At 49.9% G+C, this 20171-nt stretch overlaps 1 protein-coding gene across 1 annotated transcript; it reads right to left on the bottom strand.

Annotated features, from left to right (window-relative positions):
* Positions 1-6470: 6470 nt before the first annotated feature.
* On the bottom strand, positions 6471-19637 carry LEMD2 (LEM domain nuclear envelope protein 2). The gene is made up of 9 exons (XM_009500443.2): positions 17907-19637; positions 16534-16574; positions 15760-15835; positions 14410-14486; positions 13680-13759; positions 11179-11324; positions 10049-10150; positions 9855-9957; positions 6471-8702 (listed from the first exon to the last, which is right to left on the bottom strand). Exons 1-9 carry the CDS (start codon positions 19588-19590, stop codon positions 8552-8554), a joined length of 2460 nt encoding a protein of 819 aa, XP_009498738.2. The 5' UTR covers positions 19591-19637; the 3' UTR covers positions 6471-8551.
* Between the last annotated feature and the right edge of the window lie 534 nt (positions 19638-20171).

Below are 20171 nucleotides of genomic sequence, written 5' to 3'. Positions count from 1 at the left end.
CCGTGTGCAAGAGGATGGAGGGAGAAGGGGCTGGCCATGTAAGCGTGGCCATACTCCGGCTCTATTGTGCAATCATCTCTCCAGGAAAACAAGTGTTGCTTTTTTCCAGTCTGTTTTCCACCAGACTGCCTGCAAAAGCCACCCCGGCTTGGCCCCCAGTGTTTATCACCTCCCTGCAAGGCGGGGAGCCCAGCTGCTCCCCGGCAGGCAGAGGGCGGGGGCTGGCGGTGGGAGCAGGACAGACACCAGCTTCACAGAGCTCCCAGCAATGAAATCCACTGGCTCTTTGCTCCCTGAGTGGGGAAAACACAGCGGGGTGATGCAGGGGAGGATGGGGCAGAGGGGCTGCAATCGGTGGAGGGAGGTGGCGAGAGGAGCCGGGATGCTGCGGGACAGACTGAACCGCTGAGCTAAAGGGATTTGGCAAAGCAAAGCTATTTATACCAAGGGTGGCAGGGCACGGAGCAAGACCAGGGTATGCCCAAAGAGCAGAGCCCGCAGCCACCCAGCCCCAGCCCTGCCAGCAGCATCGCGCAGAGAAAAACGACACCCCGCGCTTTGGGACCAGTAGGGGAATGGAAAAATCCCAGGGAGCTTCCTGCCAGGGCCGAATTGTCTCCTCCAGTGAGTCAAGGACAGCGTGTGCCCCCCCAGCCCCCTCCAGACCCCCTCCAAACACCCTTTGCCCAGTGTCCTCTCCGGCACACGCTGAGGGCAGGCGTGCTCTGGACATGCTGTGCCAGCCCCATGCAACCCAAGAAGACAGAACCCATCCTGATCACGCAGCACACGCAGTCCGAGCAACCCCCAGGACAAGCAGGGGGTGGTGCCCGCTCCGATCCCCCAGTCCCCAACAACGACCTGAGGACGTGAGCAAGCCAGTGCCCACGACTGGGGCCCTGCCGGCTGCGATGGGGAAGGCACTGGGAGGGCTTTGCAGCAAAACGGCGGGAGGTTGGGAAGAAAATCTCGCTGTTGAGATAACGATTGATGGATGTGGTAATTCTCACTAACTGGAGGGGAGAAAAACAGGCTCATGAAGACCAGAGGGATTGAACTGATGGTCAGGGCCAGAGGCTGAGATTAAAGACAAGCATGAAACAAAGACCCTGATTCCCAAGCCCTGACTTCACTCTGCTTTATGCTGGTATCTTAGTCCAGGAAAGTGTGGGGTATTTTTTTGTTTTGTTTTGTTTTTGTTTGTTTGTTTGTTGTGGGTTTTTTTTGTTTGTATTTTTTGTTTGTTTGTTTGTTTTTAAAGCTTGGTTTCTGAAGGAAAAAAAGCTGACCCGGGTGCTCTGCAAGGCCAGCCGCAGTGCGGCCCCCACCAACAACTTCCGAATCCATTGGCCAATCTCAGCAAAATGCAATAGAAAAATCAAACACTCAAGGTGTAAATTCCCCTGAAATACCTCGCTGCCTTCCAGCAGTGGGATGAAACATCCCCCGGCCACGATTCAGCTCTGCTCAGCGTCGCCTGCACCATGATGGCCCTGGAGCAGCTGGAGGCCAGGGGAAAGGACAGGCTGGGAGTAAAACATACAGGGCTGGGGGGGACTGGGCGCCCTTTCCAGCCAGGGTGCCTTGCTCAGCCGCAGGGAACACACTCCCGTCCTCCCCCCGCCGCCCTGTCATCCCTGATCGCATCCCCTCAGCCCAGCAGCTGAGCTATAGGTTATCCTTAAACATCGCTGCTGTGGGGTTGTGGAGAGCTTGCGCTTGATGAAGTGCCCCTGGTGAGAGATGGAGGATTTCAGTGGCTTTAGGTGCTGTTTAAGGGGGCAGCAGAGAAAGGAAGGGCCAGCCCAGACCTGGGGCTGCGGTCACAGCTGGGGATGCTGGTGCAGATCCGGACCCGGCTGCTGCCTTCCCCATCTCACCTGGGCCGTGGTCCCTGCTCAGCTTACCACCAACTCCCCTGGCTCTCCTGGGACAGGGGTACAGGGGACGCAGCCCAGAGGCGTCCCAGGGCTGAAGCACCTCTTGCCTTTCAGCAAGCCAGGGGTGATCGCTGCACGCACCAGCTGGCTCTCCCGCACGTCTGGAAAGGGCTCAGCATCACAGGACAGGGTGTTCATGGGCCACAGCTCAGCATCACAGACCATCCCAGCGGCAGGAACATGCTGGTTCCCAGCATCTGCTTCTCCCTTATAGAATCATTAAGGTTGGACAAGACCTCTAAGATCATTAAGTCCAACCATCAACCCAACACCACTGTGCCTCCTAAACCATGGCCCTTCTGCCATCCCCCAAGCTGGGCTGGTCTTGGCATTTCCTCTCCCCTTTTCCAAGAGCAGATGGGCAGGGCAGGTCTCCAAGCCAGCTCCCCCTCGCCGTGCCTGCCACAGGGTAGCACGGGCAAGCAGCGAGTCTCGAAATGCCTTATTCTCACCTTCACGCGCTACAGCGCATCGCTCCCAAGGGCCCCGACCACAGAAGCACAGCCAGTATACAATCCCCAGACACATCAGGCTTTAAATCTAATCATTATTGAGCTGGCAGGAGGGGGCTGGGACCATGCTGGGGTGGTCCCTTGGGCTCAGTCAGAGGCAGGACCGAGCACACGGGTTTTGCCCCATGGCCCCAGGGAGCCCAGCACGGGTGTCCGGCTGCTGCAGCACATCACCGACGCGCACCTTTCTCCTTTGCAGAAGCCTGCCCTGCTGGATATCGAATGTAATTTTAATGCATGTGTTAATTGAAGCAATCTCGTTTTTATGTCGGGTGTATTGCTGGGCCAGGAGACATGTCCTTTGCAGTTATCGCTCCATTAAAACAAGCGCAGGGAGGATGCCCGAGCCGGAGCCTGTGAGCAGCTGCGGGGTCCCCGCGCAGGCAGCCGGGCTGATTGCCGCTGCCGAATGGCCGCAGAGGCAATTACTCAGCCTCTCGTAAAAGGCAGCACACTCTAAGGGGAGAGCAACTCTGTCTCATATTAAAGCTATGCTAATTAGGAACTAATTACAGGCACAAAGATATTATTACCCTTGGCTAGCCTGCAAGCTGCAGCCTCAGCTCTGAACCTCTCCAAGCCCAGCATGGACTCGAGGCAAGGTGGACATGCTGTCATTAATAAAAGCGGAGGCCGAGCCTCGAGAGAGCCAGGGCTGCCTTGTCCGCAGCTCCAAGGTAAGCTCAGCAGTACTGAGCCTCACCCTGACAGGGTCCGTCCCTCCCTCCCCCGTGCAGGGCCCTTCTCATACTAAAGGATTAAATTTGTATCTGTGGGAGATCTGGAGTGAAACTGGCCTTGCCTTGGACACTAAAGAAAAAGCAACTGAAGACCAACAAAAACTGCTGAGGACCTGCAGAGAGCTGACAGCATCTCTCGTGCCGCACCCATCCTTTCCCCTCCTGCACAGGTGCCAACAGTGCAGGTTTTCCCCTCTGCATCTCAAAACACTTTAGACCATCCTCATTTAGTTGCTGCTGTTTTATTCTCCCGTCTCTTCTCGGGCAGCGGTGCTAGACGGGAGCTGCAGCCGTGGCACGGTGACACCGGGACAGCCACCCCCAGGCCAGGCAGCCAGGCTGGGTCCCTCCCTCGCCCTGAGCCAGCCCCAGGCTGGAAATGTCCTTTGTGCTGCTGGAGCCTCACCCGCCGGCTGGCAGACACACGTAGCCCCTTGTTGAGGTGCCCTTGCTACTGGTGGCACCTTTGGGACCCCAGCTGGGAGCAAAGCAGGAGCTACTCTCCTGCAGGGATCACAGGGAACTCCCCCCAAGACCCATTTCCGAGCTGTTTCACGTGGGGCTGGCTCAGCTGCGCCCTGCAAGCCCAGCCCTGCTCCCGGCCCCCCCAGCAGCTCCTCACCACCCTGGGGTGTTTTCCTCTGCTGTTGCTGTTTGGATGCTGGGAGCTGTTTTGGAGCAGTGATGTAAACACCCAGCCCTACAGCAGGTCGCTACGAAGCGACACAGGGCAGGTGCTCTCCTCCGTCAGAGGGGAGGTCAGCGGGGGCTCCGGTGTCCTCCTGCCACCCGAGAGCACGTCCCCAGGGAGCCGCTGCTCTGCCAGGAGCCGAGAAAGGGGGAGCACAGGGGGCTCTCGCGGCTCAGAGGCCACGCTCTGCCCCTGGGCGAGACCAGCTCGAAGCCAAGCAAGGTTTCCACTGGGGGTCTCCTCGGCTCGGAGAGCCAACCCAAAGGCACCCGTGGGCTTTGCATCAGACCTCAGCAGCCTTACAGAAGCGTCCCTACAAAAATAACGTGCTACTTTGAGGCTGGCGCAGAGGTCTGGTCCTCGCGTTGGAGCCTGCCCTGCAGCCGCTGGCGGCTCTCTGAGGGGCAGGGAGGTGGGGACAGGACTCTCACCTTGCTCTCTGCTGTAGCGAGGGTCTGTTCACTAACCTGCACAAAACCCTGCCACAACACCTACCTGGAGGCCGTGCTTTGAAGGTTGAATGAAGTGGAAACCCCAGGGGAGGCGTTGGGGAGCGATTGCTTCAGACAGGGACGTGCCGGAGGGAGGCGCTTTCGGGCAGGACTCTCCGGCCGTGCTTTTTCTTCTCGGATTCACGTTGATCTTTCCAGGAGAACTGGCACAGCGCCCTGACTCTGCGCCCCATAAATAAGGCGCAGCATCAGCTGTCATGTCAGCAGGAGACAAAACATTTAATGTGAAAAGCTTTAAATGGAAGCAGGAAATGAAAAGATAAAGGGCAAATTTTATTTTAGATTCCTTGTTGGTACATATTTTCCTTTCTGACAGTAAGGGGATGCGATGGCTTTATCAGCCCACCGTTGGAGAATTTTATATATAGAAACTTAATACTTTGCAAGAAAGGAGGGGGACGTTAGCAACTCGGGTTGAGCGAATGCGAGTTGTAAGGGGAGTAGGGCAGGGGGATGAACCCAGCTATTCCGTCTTCTTTGAACGGACCTGGAGTTCTGGGAAAACTGCTACCACCACAGAACTCATCAATACAGCTTGTACAGAGCAACCAGGAGCTTGGCAGCGAGCGTGGCACGAAACTATGCTCCTCTGGTCTCAAGATAGCAAATGAAAGAAGGGACACGGGGGGAAGACTATCACAGAAAACATCATGGCAGCTTGGTTGAAAGCAAACATCCTCTGGCACATGTAATTACACCGAACTGAAGACTATTTCCTAACCTTGAATATATTTCAGCTGTAACTTAGCAACCTAGACTGGGTGAAAGCATCTGAACAGGAATGCAGGTTCAGAGGAGAGAATTCAGCCTTGCTTCCCTTTTGTTCCCATACCTTAGCAACAACCCAACGCCAGAGAGGAGGCAGCCAGCTCCCACCGACTTCCACAGCAGCCGCGGAGCCAACCTCCTTCCGTGCCGCCGGAAGCCTCCCCCTTTGTCATCCAGACCTGCATCACGAGATTAATTAAACATTTCTCTAACTGAACATGAGTGAGTCAACCACGTCCACAGAAGTTACGCAACGATGATTCATGGACTACTCGTGCTGTTTCAGGAGAGGGCTCTGAAGAAGTTAAAACTCATGGCAGTACGTGTTCTGAGTCACTGACACTCAGGTGAGGGAGGAATTGAAAACACTCAAGGAAATGGACCCTAAAGACAATGCAGACTTGCCATCAAGATGTACTTACGTGTCTTCTGCTCTCCAGGCAGCCTTGGAAACCTTGGGGATCTGGTGAATAGTCTAAGACTTGACTTTTTGCCTTTTTCCTTGACATAAATATCACCCCTTTCACAGTGCTCTGTAATAGCCTTCCTTAAAGCCTATTAACCCTTGGGACACGAGGAGGGAAGCGATGTGTGCAGTCACAAGCAGCAGCCTGGGAGCAAGGGCAGGAAGGGACACCCATCCCTGTATCCAACACCCTCATTACGTCCCAGTCTTACATCCCATCACCTGGCACCTCACATCACATCCCGAAAAACACGAGCTAACCTCGGCCCCAGGATGCCACAACACGCAGGATCGGCAGCTTGGACCAGAGACAAGATTTTCCGCAGCAGCTGTTGACTTCAGACACCCAGCGTGCGAGGGATCTGCCTTTGAGAGGACAAGTGCAGAACCCACAAAGCTTGAGGCACCAACTCAGTTACCATAGACTTATTGCACCATCCCATTCCCTGCTTTAAATAACTGCTTTTTTATGGGCCACGGGAATACTGATCAACCCGCTAAGCTAATATTTACAGTTTCACAACCCTCCAAGCCGTCAATCTCTTCAAAATGCAGCTAAACAAGCTAACTGCTTTTCATACACACCTCTGCTTAACGCCAACTGTTCCCAAAACACAGATTTAATTTGCAACCAAACACTCGAGACTGCTGGCTATTGCGCCAAGATCACTGAGTGTCACAAGGATCCACGTTGTCTCGTTAGGCTGACATGCAATCCCCACGCCGTCTTCAGTCTTATTCTTAGAAACCGTGAGCTCCCCGGCGCAGGATCTATTTGATCTGCCTGAGCGAAAGCACTTGGAACAATCTGTGACTCCTCAATAAAAATAAAGGTAACAAATTATTTGTAATAAATTTATTTTATATATTGATTTACAGAGTTAAATTGGACATATGATAAACAGCACCAAGCGAGTGAAATTTATTCTACAAAACCAAGTTTAATACAAAAAGATGACTGCAATGTCTGACTCTTCACTTCTGGATTTGGATGGTTAAAAAAAAAGCTAACCCAAACCCCACAAAGATTTTAAAAAGGCTTAAGAATGTAAGCACCGGTGTTTGCAAAAATTTCTGTGGCAGCACTAATGATCTTGTTACAACATTTTAAAGGAAACAAGGCTGTCTTGGCTTTAGCCCCTATTTTATTAACAGTGGAAGAAGCCGGTCGTTGTCTGGAAGAGAGCTGTCGAGTTTCCTCGTCTGTACAACCCTACCTTTGCAACCGAAAATATGGGGTAAGAGTCAACTCCACGCAGGATATCTCCCATTTAATGGGAAAGACCTCCCCGTGTTTTGTTCCTGGAGGAACGTGCTCTCTTCACTCAGCTGATGACCACGAGCAGGAGGAGCGTAAGGAGCCTCTGCAGCCCTTCCGCAGCAGCCTGCGGGGTGCCAGGGTGGAAAACCCCACCGAAGGCAGCAGCGGGGCAGAGACGCGCAGATGTCATACCAGGAGGCGAGCTGGGAGTGGCACGAAGCCCCGCTTTGCACGTGGCATCGCCAGCCTGCAAAGCGGGGAGCCGGGCTTCGGCAGCCGCCCCAAGGCACCCCGGAGCCTGGAGGGGAAGCTCTCTGTGCATCGGGCGTCAGAGGCGAACGCAAGCATTCGCACTGTACCCGTGATACCAAGGAGAGTGACATCCACTGGTTACACGGGTTCAGATCAACGCTGGCTTCTCTCTGCGGGTTTCACTAGCTTATGCCAGGAATGACTTTGGTCCCTGCTGCCTTAGTGGCGAGCTGGACAGCTGTTCAACCACATTGGGAAGAGCAGATTAGCAGTATCTCTGCCTAGCCTAAACTGCCACACACTGGTGCTATTTTCTTTGAAACAAACACTTGTCTGCTGGACATAAAAAGAAACTTAAGTAACCAAATGATTATAGATACAAAATATGATGCCTGCAGCATGAACAGAGGATTGATCGCTGCTCCTTTTACCTATCGTGAGGCTGCAGGAACATTGACTTGGCAATCCCTGTGCTGACACTCCACGCACGGTACATCTCTGCTCTGACACACGGCACACACATTGCAGCTGCCCAGGATAAACATGTACAGTCAGCCCTAATAGCCTTCCCAAGGCTGCTCTCTAATAGCCCCTGAAGCAGTCCCTTTGGCTGTAGCCACAAGAAAGAGCTTTTGGAAGCTTCCTATATCCTTTATTTTCCACGCAAATTCCCCCCCACCCCCCAGAAATCATAAAGCACACAGACTGCAGACTTAAAAAGTATAACAGGGTTACAACCACGCTTCCATCCCACCCAAGCCAGCCCAAACCACCAAGGCACGTCAGACTGCCCTCCCTCTAGGACTACCTTCACCAGACTTTTCCCCCCTCTTCCCCATTTTTAAAGGGTGAAGCTGACACAAACATTTTCCTCGTTAGGAAGCAGCAAGTGCTTTCATCGCTGCCTTTGTACTGATAAAAACAAATTGTAACAAAATGCATCTTAACTGCCACCCTAATGTTTCCATGGGAAATGTTAATCTTCTTTAACCACGTTCCCTGATGGACATCACCACCAGTTGGCCTTTGCAGGATTGAGGTCAGATTTTAAAAAAAACCCACTTAACCTTTGACAGAGAGATCCTAAGTCCCTCGATATTTGCTATGCTTTTTTTGTCTTTTTAAAAAAGTTGTTTCCGGTTTGCTTGCCCATGGAAGCCAGATATCTGCTGGAAGGCTAACTTTGGTGCAGTTCTAGCTTCCCACCAGCTCAAGCCCATCATCTTTCCAAGCCAACATTATTGCCCTGAATTTTTGTGTGTGAAGATTTTCAGAAAGAAGAGCAAACAGATACGTGCAATCCCCAGCCCTAGGAGAATAGGACCGTGACCTGCTCTTTCCCACCACCAGAGGAAGGACTGTCCCCTTGCAGAGGTCCATATCAACAGTTGCTCAACTTCTGCTCCTCTTCAGTGCTCTGAATCCGAGACATAAGAAGGCTGAGTCCACCTCCACACAAGCATATCTTCTCCTGCTACTCTGTGCGACTCCGTCTGAATCCGCGACTCATTTGAAGCCAGAAAGTCCACAGCTTTCTCCCAGATCCGCTTCATTTTTTTTCTGCAAGAAACAGCAATAAAAAGAAAATAAATTAGAATCATGTCCTCATTGTACTTTCCTGCTTACAGCAATTGTTGTTGCTGATCAAGCTACTGCTAGCTGCCTCCTGTTCCCTGTGCAGACACCAAAGGAGATTAAACCAGAATTCTGGTTTAGAAGTGATTTCAGGCCAGGACAAGAAAACACAGGGCCTGCCTGGGGGCAGGAGGGGGATGAGACCCTCAAGCTCACTTTGTATCGCAAAGGGACTCTAATAGCAAATTGCCCTCACCCTTCCTTCATGCAGAGATCTCAGACCACGGAGGACAAACGAGCTCACCCCAGTTTTGTATCAGGGTCTAGTAATTCTGGGCACCACAACGCAGATTAGTTCAAAACAGCTGAAATAACTCCTTTTCCTACAAGTGGTATTGTGACCGATAAAGGGTGAGAATGTTTAAGACTTTGTAGCACACGTAACGTTCTGCGCCCTTAAGAGAACAAAGAAGCTCCATTTAACCAAAACACAAGAAAAATTCCTGCAGAGATGGAGGAAGTGGCATGTAAACCACCAGGAACCAGGCTGCAGCCCTCTGGCCCCACCACCCGTGGAGCAATTATCTCGGCCACAATTCCTTTTTGAAAAAGCACTGAGACCAGCCATCTCACTGTATCCCCCTTTCAAAGCTGCCCAACTCGAACCGCTAACTTTCCAGGCAGCAACATACACAACGACTTCAGAAGAGCCCAGTACCCTATTCAACTCATGGGAAGGTTTGTTCTGAAAAGCACAGCACCTGTCTGGAGAACAAGGTACGACAGCTGAGAAAGAGGATCGCAACCTACACAGATTAGATGAAGGAGAGAAAATCAGATGCTCCGTGCCCAAGCAAAACAAAATCCAATTACTGTTTGATAGAACAATGGCAATACACCTGTGTGACCGCACAAAATATCAGCCCCGGGACTGTCACATTAATCTGCAGCAGGTTAAGACATAGCCTGAATTATGTCAAAATCCTCTATAAACTGAAAGGCCAGACGGACTCTTCTCGCAGTCCAGCTTCCCATCAATTGTCTGCTCACGGTCCGTTGCCCTGTAACTGCGGTTTTTAGCTGAGCTGAGAAACATCGTGCTGACAGCCCTCCTTAATGAATAAAACTCAAGCTCACCTGCTCTGAGGAGGGATGAGGCTGTCCCGAACATGGAAAATGCCGACATAGGGGTAACGTTCCAAATTCCGTTCCCATTCCTTATAGTGGTCCTGGACAACAGCTGGAGGGCAAGAGGACAAAAGGGTGAGAGACTTCAAAATCGCAGAGAGAAGAACAGGGCTACTTCCATTTACACAGCTACTGGATCCTACCTATGATCTTCTTCACCATTTCATACATGGCTTGTTCCTCTTCCTCCATCTTCCGCCAGCGATACCGAAGGAAGATCAGGATCCCCCAGAGAGTTATCAGGCCTAGAATAAAAACAAACAGAATTCAATAACTGACAGACGTGTACTTGCTGGATGCTAGCAGTTTAATTTCTGACACTGTGCCTCCCCAGAGGCAGCTTTTACTCCCTGATACCCAGGGCTGCTTGGAACTGAACCCAATTAATTCATTTTGTTCACTAGTGCAGCTGTGCCCCACAAAAGCCTTGGTACTGACAACACCTGCAGCAGAAGAGCAGGCATGCATGTGGGAAGAGGTGGTTGGAAGGCCTCATCACAGAGTTTTTTTCCCCTCCACCAGAAGTCTCAGCACAACCACAGGGCTTCAATTCTCCAAGTCCCAGAGCTATCTCTTTGCTAGAGGCCTCCCCCACAATAATCACTTAGGAAGACTGTCAAGCTCCACTGCTCCGAAGATAGCTGCTTGATAAGGAAATAAAGCCTGGGGCTCCTGCACCAGCCCAAAATTCAGGAGATCTATATTGAAGGTTTAGCACTGACAAATGCCCCTGTTACAACATGAGCTAACTTTAGTATCTCGGTCTCTACAATAAACATAACTACCCCCTTTCACCCCCACTTTGCCTGGCTAGATTATAAACTCTTCTAGTCACCACTCATCTTTCGTTATCGCCTTGCTCAGTAACACCTCTGTCTCAGCTGGGGCATGACAGACTATTCCAATAAAACCTCTAACACTGAAATGCTACAAGTCATTATAAAAGAGGCTAAAAGACTTTGCAGCTTAGTGCAAGAAAAGAAAGAAACCTGAAATCTTTTAGGTAAACATACTTATTTTGCAGACAACAGTAATGAGGAATACCAAGATAGCTAATCAGCTCGCTGATTTAAAGTAAGTGTTAAGCACTCACAGCACAAGAGCAGGTCTACAGGTCTCCCTGTGCTGCCAGAACAAAGGTTAATTAGAAATTAACTCATCAGCAGATTTATTTCACCTCTGTTAGTAATTTCATGTGGCTGGGAGAATATGTGTGCACACACAGGTTCACCTCTACAAGGGGAGAAGCCGATTACCAACACCAAGGACTTACTCCAGAAAAACAGGAAAAGGTTCATAATGGTAGTGACCACTGCCCGACGGAAACGGCAGCCGAGTCCCATCTGAGGATGGGCCGATTCAAGACAGAACACTTCCTCCACTGTGGTAACCGGTTCCGAAAGGTCTCTGCCTTTCAACCTAATGGGAAGAAGCAGAAAATCTTCACAGAACAGAGCAGACACTCCAGCTGCAGTCTTTAATCAAGACAGGGAGAACAAACAGACTGCGGATGCAGTAGCTTGTTCTATACACCAAGTAGCAAATACACCAGTGTCCTCGCAGCTCCCCTTTCCAGAACATTTTGGGACTGGCTGCTTAGCAAGGAATGGATATGGCTTTAGAAAAGGCAGCAGGGCTGGAACTCCCACTGGTAAACTGAAGTCTCCCTCTGCAGACTCCTTGACAGCACCTCTCAGCATGCAGAAGATTAAACTTTAAATTGGATTCCCACCTCCCAGCACAGAGAAATGGAAATGTTTACTGAGTCACTCATCAGCAATTGCAGAGAGAGCAGTTGAGGGAGACTGCCAATGTCCATGGAGGTTGCGCTGTTTTCCTCAGTACAGATGAGCATAAACAGTTTAGCTAGAAAAGTGACAACGCATCAGCTGTGTCTGCGACGAGAAGCAGACACACCCTCAGAAAGCATTCATGGCAAAATCGATAACACATCCTCCTGCAAAATCACTTCTACGCACCTGCTGTGCTATCCGATATGCTTTTAACTCACTTCTTTATATACAGATCTACACTGATGCGGTGTCCTTATTAGATACTCTTAGCCAACAGGCATCAAGTAATCCAAGTGAGAGCCATCAGATTCAGGGGAATTGGAGCAAAGGGGATTTTATTTTTTTAAGCCACTAATTCATCCTAGGTTTGCAATGAATAACCTATTAGACAACGACATTTTCTCAATTTACTAGTGCACAGCTCACAAACTGCTGACAGCTTGTATTTGGTTACTGGATTGTACAGTAGCTGGAGACACACAGGTTTTTCACACCCCCTTGTCTTATTTACAATCCAAATTCCATGAAAATACTTAAAATATGCAGCAGAATCACCCAGTGCAGAGCTCATTTTCAGTTATGCCTCTCAGACTAGCACCTAGAAAAATAATCTCATGTAGCATTTGCTAAAAATGCCACCTGCGGGTTTTTAAGCACGCTGAACACTCATTCTGCACGCTACGCAGACTTCGTGGAAGTGGATCCATTCGGCGAACAGCCGGCAGAGCTGCTAATTATGAAAATAAAAGTTAGGAGTATATTGTATCACACGGCTCCTGACACGAGCAATGCTCCTGTATAGAAATATGAATTTTAAAACTGTGTATCCCAGCCCACCTACAAATCCAAACATGCCACGAAGGAAACTATGTCCTGTCCTGGGAATTTGCCACACACCAATAATCAAAGCTGCAGACACTGTCTGATCCTTAGATCAGAGCAGCAGCTGCAGAAATTTTTAAAGAGAAAAATCGAGCAGTGGGAATTCATACAAACTATGCCCACCAATTCCAGTGTTACTACTGTTACAATTCATTTAATCAGAGATACATTTAGCAATGTTAAAATGCAAACAAATCTTAGGCTTCAGAGTTAACACACACTGGAGGCAGCCCACACTTCCCAGAGGAAGATAACGATGCCAGTGGACTCTGGATAACAGTATTTCATTGTGTTATGGCCTGAATGATGTATTATTTTACCTGAAAAAACAGTATTTCTGCTATTTCTTGTGTATTGAAGAGACTGCTAGCCGAGACACCCAAGAGAAAAAAGCCCCGCCGATGACCGACCAACACCCTACACAGTCAGTCAGACCATTCATTTTAGTGTGTATTGTGTGTTCTGCCAAGACGACAACTGACACTGAACAAAAGATACCCTTTGACGATCCATTTTCCCCTCCTCCTTACCGGGACCTGCTCCAAAGGATCCCAAAGCACGGGTAATGTTACCTACTGCAGAGTGCTTTGCTGTCCAATAAACCTTTCGGCCAAAGGATGCAGCTCCACACAATATTGAAGCTCTGTCTAAATTAACTGTACTGAAGAAAAGGTATCTTGGGAAAAGTGAGTATACGGGCAAGTTTAACAAGAGTACAGTAGTCGCAGGACCGTGGGCACGACACCAGGACCCCAGCTCCTAAAGCTTGCAGGAAGAACAACATAACTCGGTAGCCATAAGCAGCCCTGACCTCAGATTTACGCCTCATCTGCAAGACAGCGCGTTCACAAACGCGATGTCCCCCAGTGCAAAGGCTGGGAGACAGACTCCCAAGGAATGAGCTCAGCTGCCGATTTTTGCTGCGGGGCTGTACTTTCATTTGGAAGCCTGCCTAGCAAACACTGACAAAGCCAGGCCCAGATTATCTTCTGAAATCTAACGAGGTACGGGAGCTTTTAGGGCCAGCCACAGAGGATGTCAAATTACACATCAGCCAACACCACGAAACATGACTTTGAGCCAGTGGGCTTCCACTTACCATATTCCCAAATCCTTGTTGCTGTTCAGTATCCAGTGCAAGGCAGCATCAAACTTTTGTGGGGGACTACCAGTTACATTCTGTTCAAAAGAATCCATAAGAAGATTAGTTCTCCATTCATTTAAAATACTGAATAACATTATTTCATTACAGTAGTGGGAGAATTCATCCTATACGGTCTGTCCCAAAGCTAATTCTAATCATAATTCTGCAAACTGGAGGAAGGAGGACTAAATCTGAAAGTCTGTCTGGACTAAAGTCTTCTGACTATGGTAGATGATGCATGAAACACCCTGTAAAATAACAATATCCCGGACTGTTAAGACTAACCACTAAATACAACATAATCTTACTGACAGTTTACCATGAAAGAAATGGAATGCTAGATCAAAGCAGTCTGTCTTCCAACACTCTGGGGTATAGAAAAACCCCTCTCCTGCCCAGCCCTCAATCCAGGGAAATTTCTGGTTTCAGAAGACTGATGACTATGGTGAAACAACAAACCATTAAGTTAGATTTACAGGGCCTGAATCAGAGATGTAGGAGAAGATTACTTTCAAAAGAACTGCTGGGAACAGGACTGGCCAAGGGGGAAGCTAGAGATATGGGAAAGAATCAAAACAGGATGAGGAAGTAAAACAGATGGTAAATTGCTTTAGTATCTATTATTTATTGCCTTATAAGAGACTAAGCACTATGTTATAACAATAGCTGTTCACAGCCTACTCACCACCACGTGATCCTTCGCTTCACTAACCAAAATGCATTTGCTTTTTAGATTCTCAGGGTTTCCACATTCAAAATTACCTGGGTAGAAAAAGTCAAATAGAAATAATGTTTAAAAAGAAAAAAAAAAAAAACGCCCTTGAACAGAAACACACTGAACTACCTGGAAGTGCTATCCTTTAAAATCAGCTGTAGCTCTGGGCAAAATGATTACAAGGTAAGATTTATACTGTAGGCAGATAAGATTATGACTATTAATAAAATGCTCAGCCACTGCATATAGGTTGGATAAGGGCAATCAAACCTCATGCTTCAGTGTGCGAGCTGCTCAGCACAGAATGAGGGGAAAAAAATACTGTTTCTTCCCCTTGCAGAGTACATAACCACCTCTCTGACCTAACGCCCTGCAGAGAGGCTCCTTCCATCAGTTATCAAAGTCTGCAGGGTTGGAGTTAATGATCAGTGTTCAAAAAGCTTCTAAGGAGCCTAAATCGCAGCTTTACCTATTACCCAGGCAGAGAAATGCTGGCGAGAAACTAAATCCTCTAAATCTTGCTTCACAAATTTGACTAAACAAATGTGGCAAGAGACTATGTAAAACCGGTGGAAATTCTGCAGGTGCCAGAGTCTGGTTTGAAAGCATCACAGAATTTCTGTATCTTTAAGTATCTAAAGGCTTCAGCCTTGTTGAGGTCTGAAATCTAGAAAATGGAACTTCAGCACTTTCACTGATTAACACTGTTACACATCTTGCTGAACAAGTTCCTACTCATCCACTGAATTTCTAGCAGGCTTCTCCATCACAAAATACTAGTTATGGACCAGATTTGCGCACACATAGTAGAGACTGGCCGAACTACTGTGCTTGGTGAGCTCCTCCGCTAGGAGAGCCAGTCTTACACTGCACTGAGAAAAAAATAGAGATGCTCACATAATCAGCCGCCACATTTCAGCAGAGAGCTGGCAATTTCGTAAGTCGCTTTAACTTTATTTGTAAGAACACGTTAGCTTACACTTACTGGCTCTGAGTGTCTTGAAGACAATTTCAAGACGCTGGTAGAAAAGAACCATAAAACTGAATATTTCTACCTCAAATTCCCAATATATCAAGTGCAAATAAGGACCACTCCACAAGAGCACAGTGACAGGAGTGCATTAGCTAAGCACTACTGAGAATAAAAATAAACACAGCTTTTTCTGTTTTCTTATTACCTGACTTTCTCAGAGCTCTTCAAGTGGAACTGACTGTTCCATAAACCCATCTCTTCAAACTGAGGTTAAAAATGCCCAGACAGCTGGGAGAGGCAGTTTGCTGAATGCTCCTAAGTGTTTTATAATGACAATTGGAACTTACCAGCTTGTATGGACAAGTAGTTATACAACTCGTGCAGCATGTTCATTATTATGTCCTTCTGTTTAGCTTGACAGAACTGAAAGTCAGAAACAGGTAAAAAAACATGAACAGACCGGCAGCAACAGGACACTGGTCAGACTAGCTAAAAACACTGAACCAAAACACCAGCAGTGGGGTTTGGCTCAGTCATGCACCGCTAGTTCAAATTAAACACACCTGCAGCAAAGACCTACAGTTTCTGTGGCGCATCCCCTGAAAGTGCCACCGACTCCCCCGGCCCATAGCCCTGGCGGCACAGCCCAGGCACCCCCTCTGACCGACCAGAGATGATTCTTTGCCTCCAGAACCCCACAGGAGACTAACTGTAAGTCTGAACGCAACATGAAATTTTCCTCTCTCCTAATAATACATTATTAAAAGAAATAGGGCTGTACCGACACTTTACGATGGAGTTCAGGGAATTAGCTGGATTAAATCTTGCATTGTTGAAGCTGAACACAGCTTTATGGCAAACCAACACCGCTCTGTTACAAGTATTAAAGACATTGATTCACATAATTGGGAATTTAAATTTTTATCTTTCAGAGGCTCATATACAGTCCTAATTCAATCTGGCCCATTAATTCCAACTCATCAAGTCACAATTTTTCTGTAAAACGATAGAACTAATAATTTTACAGTGATACTGATATCGGTGGAAGTTACCCAGAATAATTAATCTTCTGTGAAAATCCCCTATCCACAATACTTAAAGATAAATAAATAGATGCTTACATCATCCGTTCTTTTGTCACAATCCACAGGCAAGAGATTAACTACGAGAGAGAAGGGAAGGGCAAGTTAGCTGAGTACAAAACAAGAGCTTTGATCAAGAAAGTACTTATCTTTTTAAAAGAAGGCTCTACTTTAAAGCCTGATTCTGCTATTTTTACTCTCAACTACACAGTACCTTGCTATCCAAATAACACATTCAAAGCACTGCTTTGGTAAGCAGCACTGAAAGCAAAACAAATAAAACAGGTGCAAGTGATGAACCCTGTTCAGCTGCAGAGTAAAAACTGGGGTCTGAATGTTTCAACAGCTCCTGTTTTAGATGTTTCATGCTCCTTTACTATCCACTGCTTTGCTCTGATCTTTTACAATCTAGTAATGCCATTCGCTGCACGCCATGGTCACCTGAAACATCACGGTGATAACAAGGATTTAAATCAAGCCTCCTCAAGGCAAAAGCGGAGGATTTATTTTAGTTGGAGCTGTTAGCTCTGCAGATTATGGCCTCTGGTTTAAGAGCATCCTCCCACCCCGACAACTGGATATACACCAGCCACTGATCCACCACACAGTACTTTCTAGCAATCTTAACTACCTGAGAATTTAAAGTTATTTGCAGGTGTGCTGCAAAATTTCTTGCTTCAAAATACCATTGGTTTCAAAATATCTAACAAAGTTGTAAATGGTGCATCAGAAATTCAATGACATTGGACAGTTTTATCCAGACTTTGAGACAGCAGGAAACAGCTTTCCCAGCCCATGCAAAGCACAAACACCTACAGCACAGTGTGCCGAGTTTCAGGACTCGCACCTTCCCAGCCACATCCCAAACCCTTCTTTCAGCTCAAAACCATGAAATGAGAATGTTTCCATGTACTCTAGCCGAGGAATTCTGCTTTAAAAACTGGGTGACAGGGAAGCCCCCTTTCATTTCTCATTGAAGCTTCGTCACACTTGAAGTGCCAAAGTACCAACTGCTGTACTTCTCACGTGGCCAGGATAAGGGCCACGAAGGGCCGTGCTTTGCACAGACTAACATTAAAAACACACAATGGGCAATTACACAGACATTATGTTACACAATACACAATCATAAAATACATCCTTGGCCTAGCAGGAATGTCACTCTCCATAAAACCCATGGTTTTGAAGAACCGGAGGCAAACTCATTTGGAAAAAAGCATGCTCTTGACTTACTTTCCATGACTAACAAGGTTTCCCATGGGCAAAGGGAAATGGAAATGGGGACAGAAGCAGAAATGTCAGGTTACAGCAATGAGAATGATAAATGTGACGGTGATGGAAGTAATAAAGGGAAAGCAGAAAAGAAAGGTGAGGAATAAAGTTTAAAAACAGGATTAAACCAGTGCACGTACAGTTCTCTCTCCTGTCAAGCCAGCCTGACCCAATCATCTTCACCGTGAGGATGCCCAGAAAAATCAGGAGCAGCACAAAGCTGGCGAGGCAAAGGAACTGGGAGAGGTAGTATTCGAGGCCTTTACCCTTTCCTTCCATCTGCTGCTTGGGGGCTGACCGCAACAAGTGAGTGCGGGAGGTTATTCCCTGTCCTGCTCCCGATGCTTCCCACCGGCTCCCCGAGGCCAGCCCTGAATTGCTTGCAGCCCTCCATGGGAACCGCCTGATCAACCCCCCTCCCCGGCTGCTGGGGTTCAGCCCCATGTCTGCCTCCTTCCGAACACTGGAAGCCAAGTCCTCTTTCCCTCTCCCAAACTGGTGACTCAACCCCCCAGGTCCCATCGAGGTGCCCCAGTGGGTGCTGGGTGTCACCTCGCTTTCCTGCCTCCATGAGCTGTTAGAAGAGAGCCCCCTCCTCTCACCTGCTGTCTCCCACTGAGCTCGGGAGCTCTGTCCCCCAATTCCTCCTCCCGACATGCCCCAATGGCTCCTGGACTTCAGAACCCCACTCTCATCGCTGGAAAGGGGTTTGGAGCTGAGCGCCCCGCTCCTGCCTGTAGAGGCACCCCAGGGGGATGTGGAGCTCAGCCCCCCAACCCCATCCAGGGATGTCCCTGACCCAGCCCTGATATCAAGCCCCCCACTCCTCTCTGCAGACGTGCCCCACTGGGATGTGGAGGTCAACCCCCGAAACCTGTCCAGGGACGACCTCAACCCAGCGCTGAGCCCCCCACTTCTCTCTGCTGACGTGCCCCATTGCAACGAGGAGCCCGAGCCCCGAAACCCATCCAGAGATGGCCCTGACCCAGCACTGAGCTCCTCACTTCTCTCTGTAAACGTGTTCCATTGGGACGTTGAGCTTGTCCCCCGATACCCATCCAGGGACGCCCCCAGCCCAGTGCTGAGCCCCCTGCCTCTCTCTGCAGTCGTGTCCCATTGGGACGTGGGGCTCAGCACCCCAGACCTATCGAGGGATGGCTTTGACCCAGCCCCAAGCCCCCCACTTCTCTCTATAGACGTGTCCCACTGGGACGAGGGGCTCAGCTCCCCAAACCCAGTCCCAAGCCCCCCACTTCTCTCTACAGACGTGTCCCACTGGGAGGAGGTGCTCAGCCCCCCAAGCCCACGCAGGGATGACCCCAGCCCGGCCCCCCCACTTCTCTCTACAGACGCCCCCCACTGCGCCGAGGAGCTCAGCCCCCCAAAGCCGTCCCGGGACAGGCCCCCCTCAGCCCTGGCGCCGAGCCCTCCGCCCCGGCCCGGTGGGGACCCCCGGGAGTCCCCCCAGGACAGCCCGCCACCTTCCCCAGACGCCCCCCAGTGGGACGCAGGCAGCTGCCCCCCTTCCTCCTCTTCCTCATCCTCCTCATCATCCTCATCCTCCTCCTCACTGTCGCGGACGGCCCCGACGAGGGAGCTGAAATCGGAGCGCTGCCGCGAAGGCGAGGCCTGCTGCGGCCTGGCGGGGGCGCGGGCCGGGCTCGGGGGCGCGCCGGGGCCCCTGCGCCTGGCCGCCGCCACCTCGGCCCGCAGGCAGCCCAGCTTCTTAACGTAGACCTTGCGGGTGGTGCCGGTGATGGGCCCCGGCCGGTAGCCGAGCGCCATCAGCTCCTTCCGAAGCTCCGCGTCTGTCAGCTCCGCCATGGCCGCGGCACCCACAACATTCCCCACCGGAAGCACTGTGCGAGCAGCGACGCGAGGGCGCCATCTTGGGAGGGGCCCGCCCGCACCGCTTCGGGCGGCCATCTTGGGAAGGGCAAATGCGGGGCTCTTGCAGGCTCCTCCGTTCGTACGGCCGGCGCCATGTTGATAAGGGAGACGGGGAGTGGGCGCCATATTGAGAAGGTCGAGGGAAACCGCTAGTACCTGCCATCTTGTGAAGGCAGGGTCGTTGATTCCGCCATGTTGGGGAGGTCAGGGGCGCTCTGAGAGGGCATGATGCCGGTGGGAGCTGTTGCTCATCTCAGGAGAGGGGAAAGGGGGGAGAAAGGGGGAACGCGAAGGGCAAAAGCAGCCTCAGCACCTGGGGCCGGCCAGTGTCACCGCCCCGTCTCTCTGGGGGACCCTGCTCGGGAGGAAACAGGGGGGCTGAGCACTTCTCACCTCATTCTGACCAAGCTACACTGATGTTTTGACATTTTTAGGGACATTTATGAGGAGGAAGAAGTGTCTTTCCCCGCCACCTGCCACCCCACACACAAGTTTTCCTCATCCCTCTCATCACT

Source organism: Phalacrocorax carbo, chromosome 23 (assembly GCF_963921805.1).
Source record: "Phalacrocorax carbo chromosome 23, bPhaCar2.1, whole genome shotgun sequence".
NCBI lineage: Eukaryota > Metazoa > Chordata > Aves > Suliformes > Phalacrocoracidae > Phalacrocorax > Phalacrocorax carbo.
This window is presented reverse-complemented; position numbering and strand designations above follow the sequence as displayed.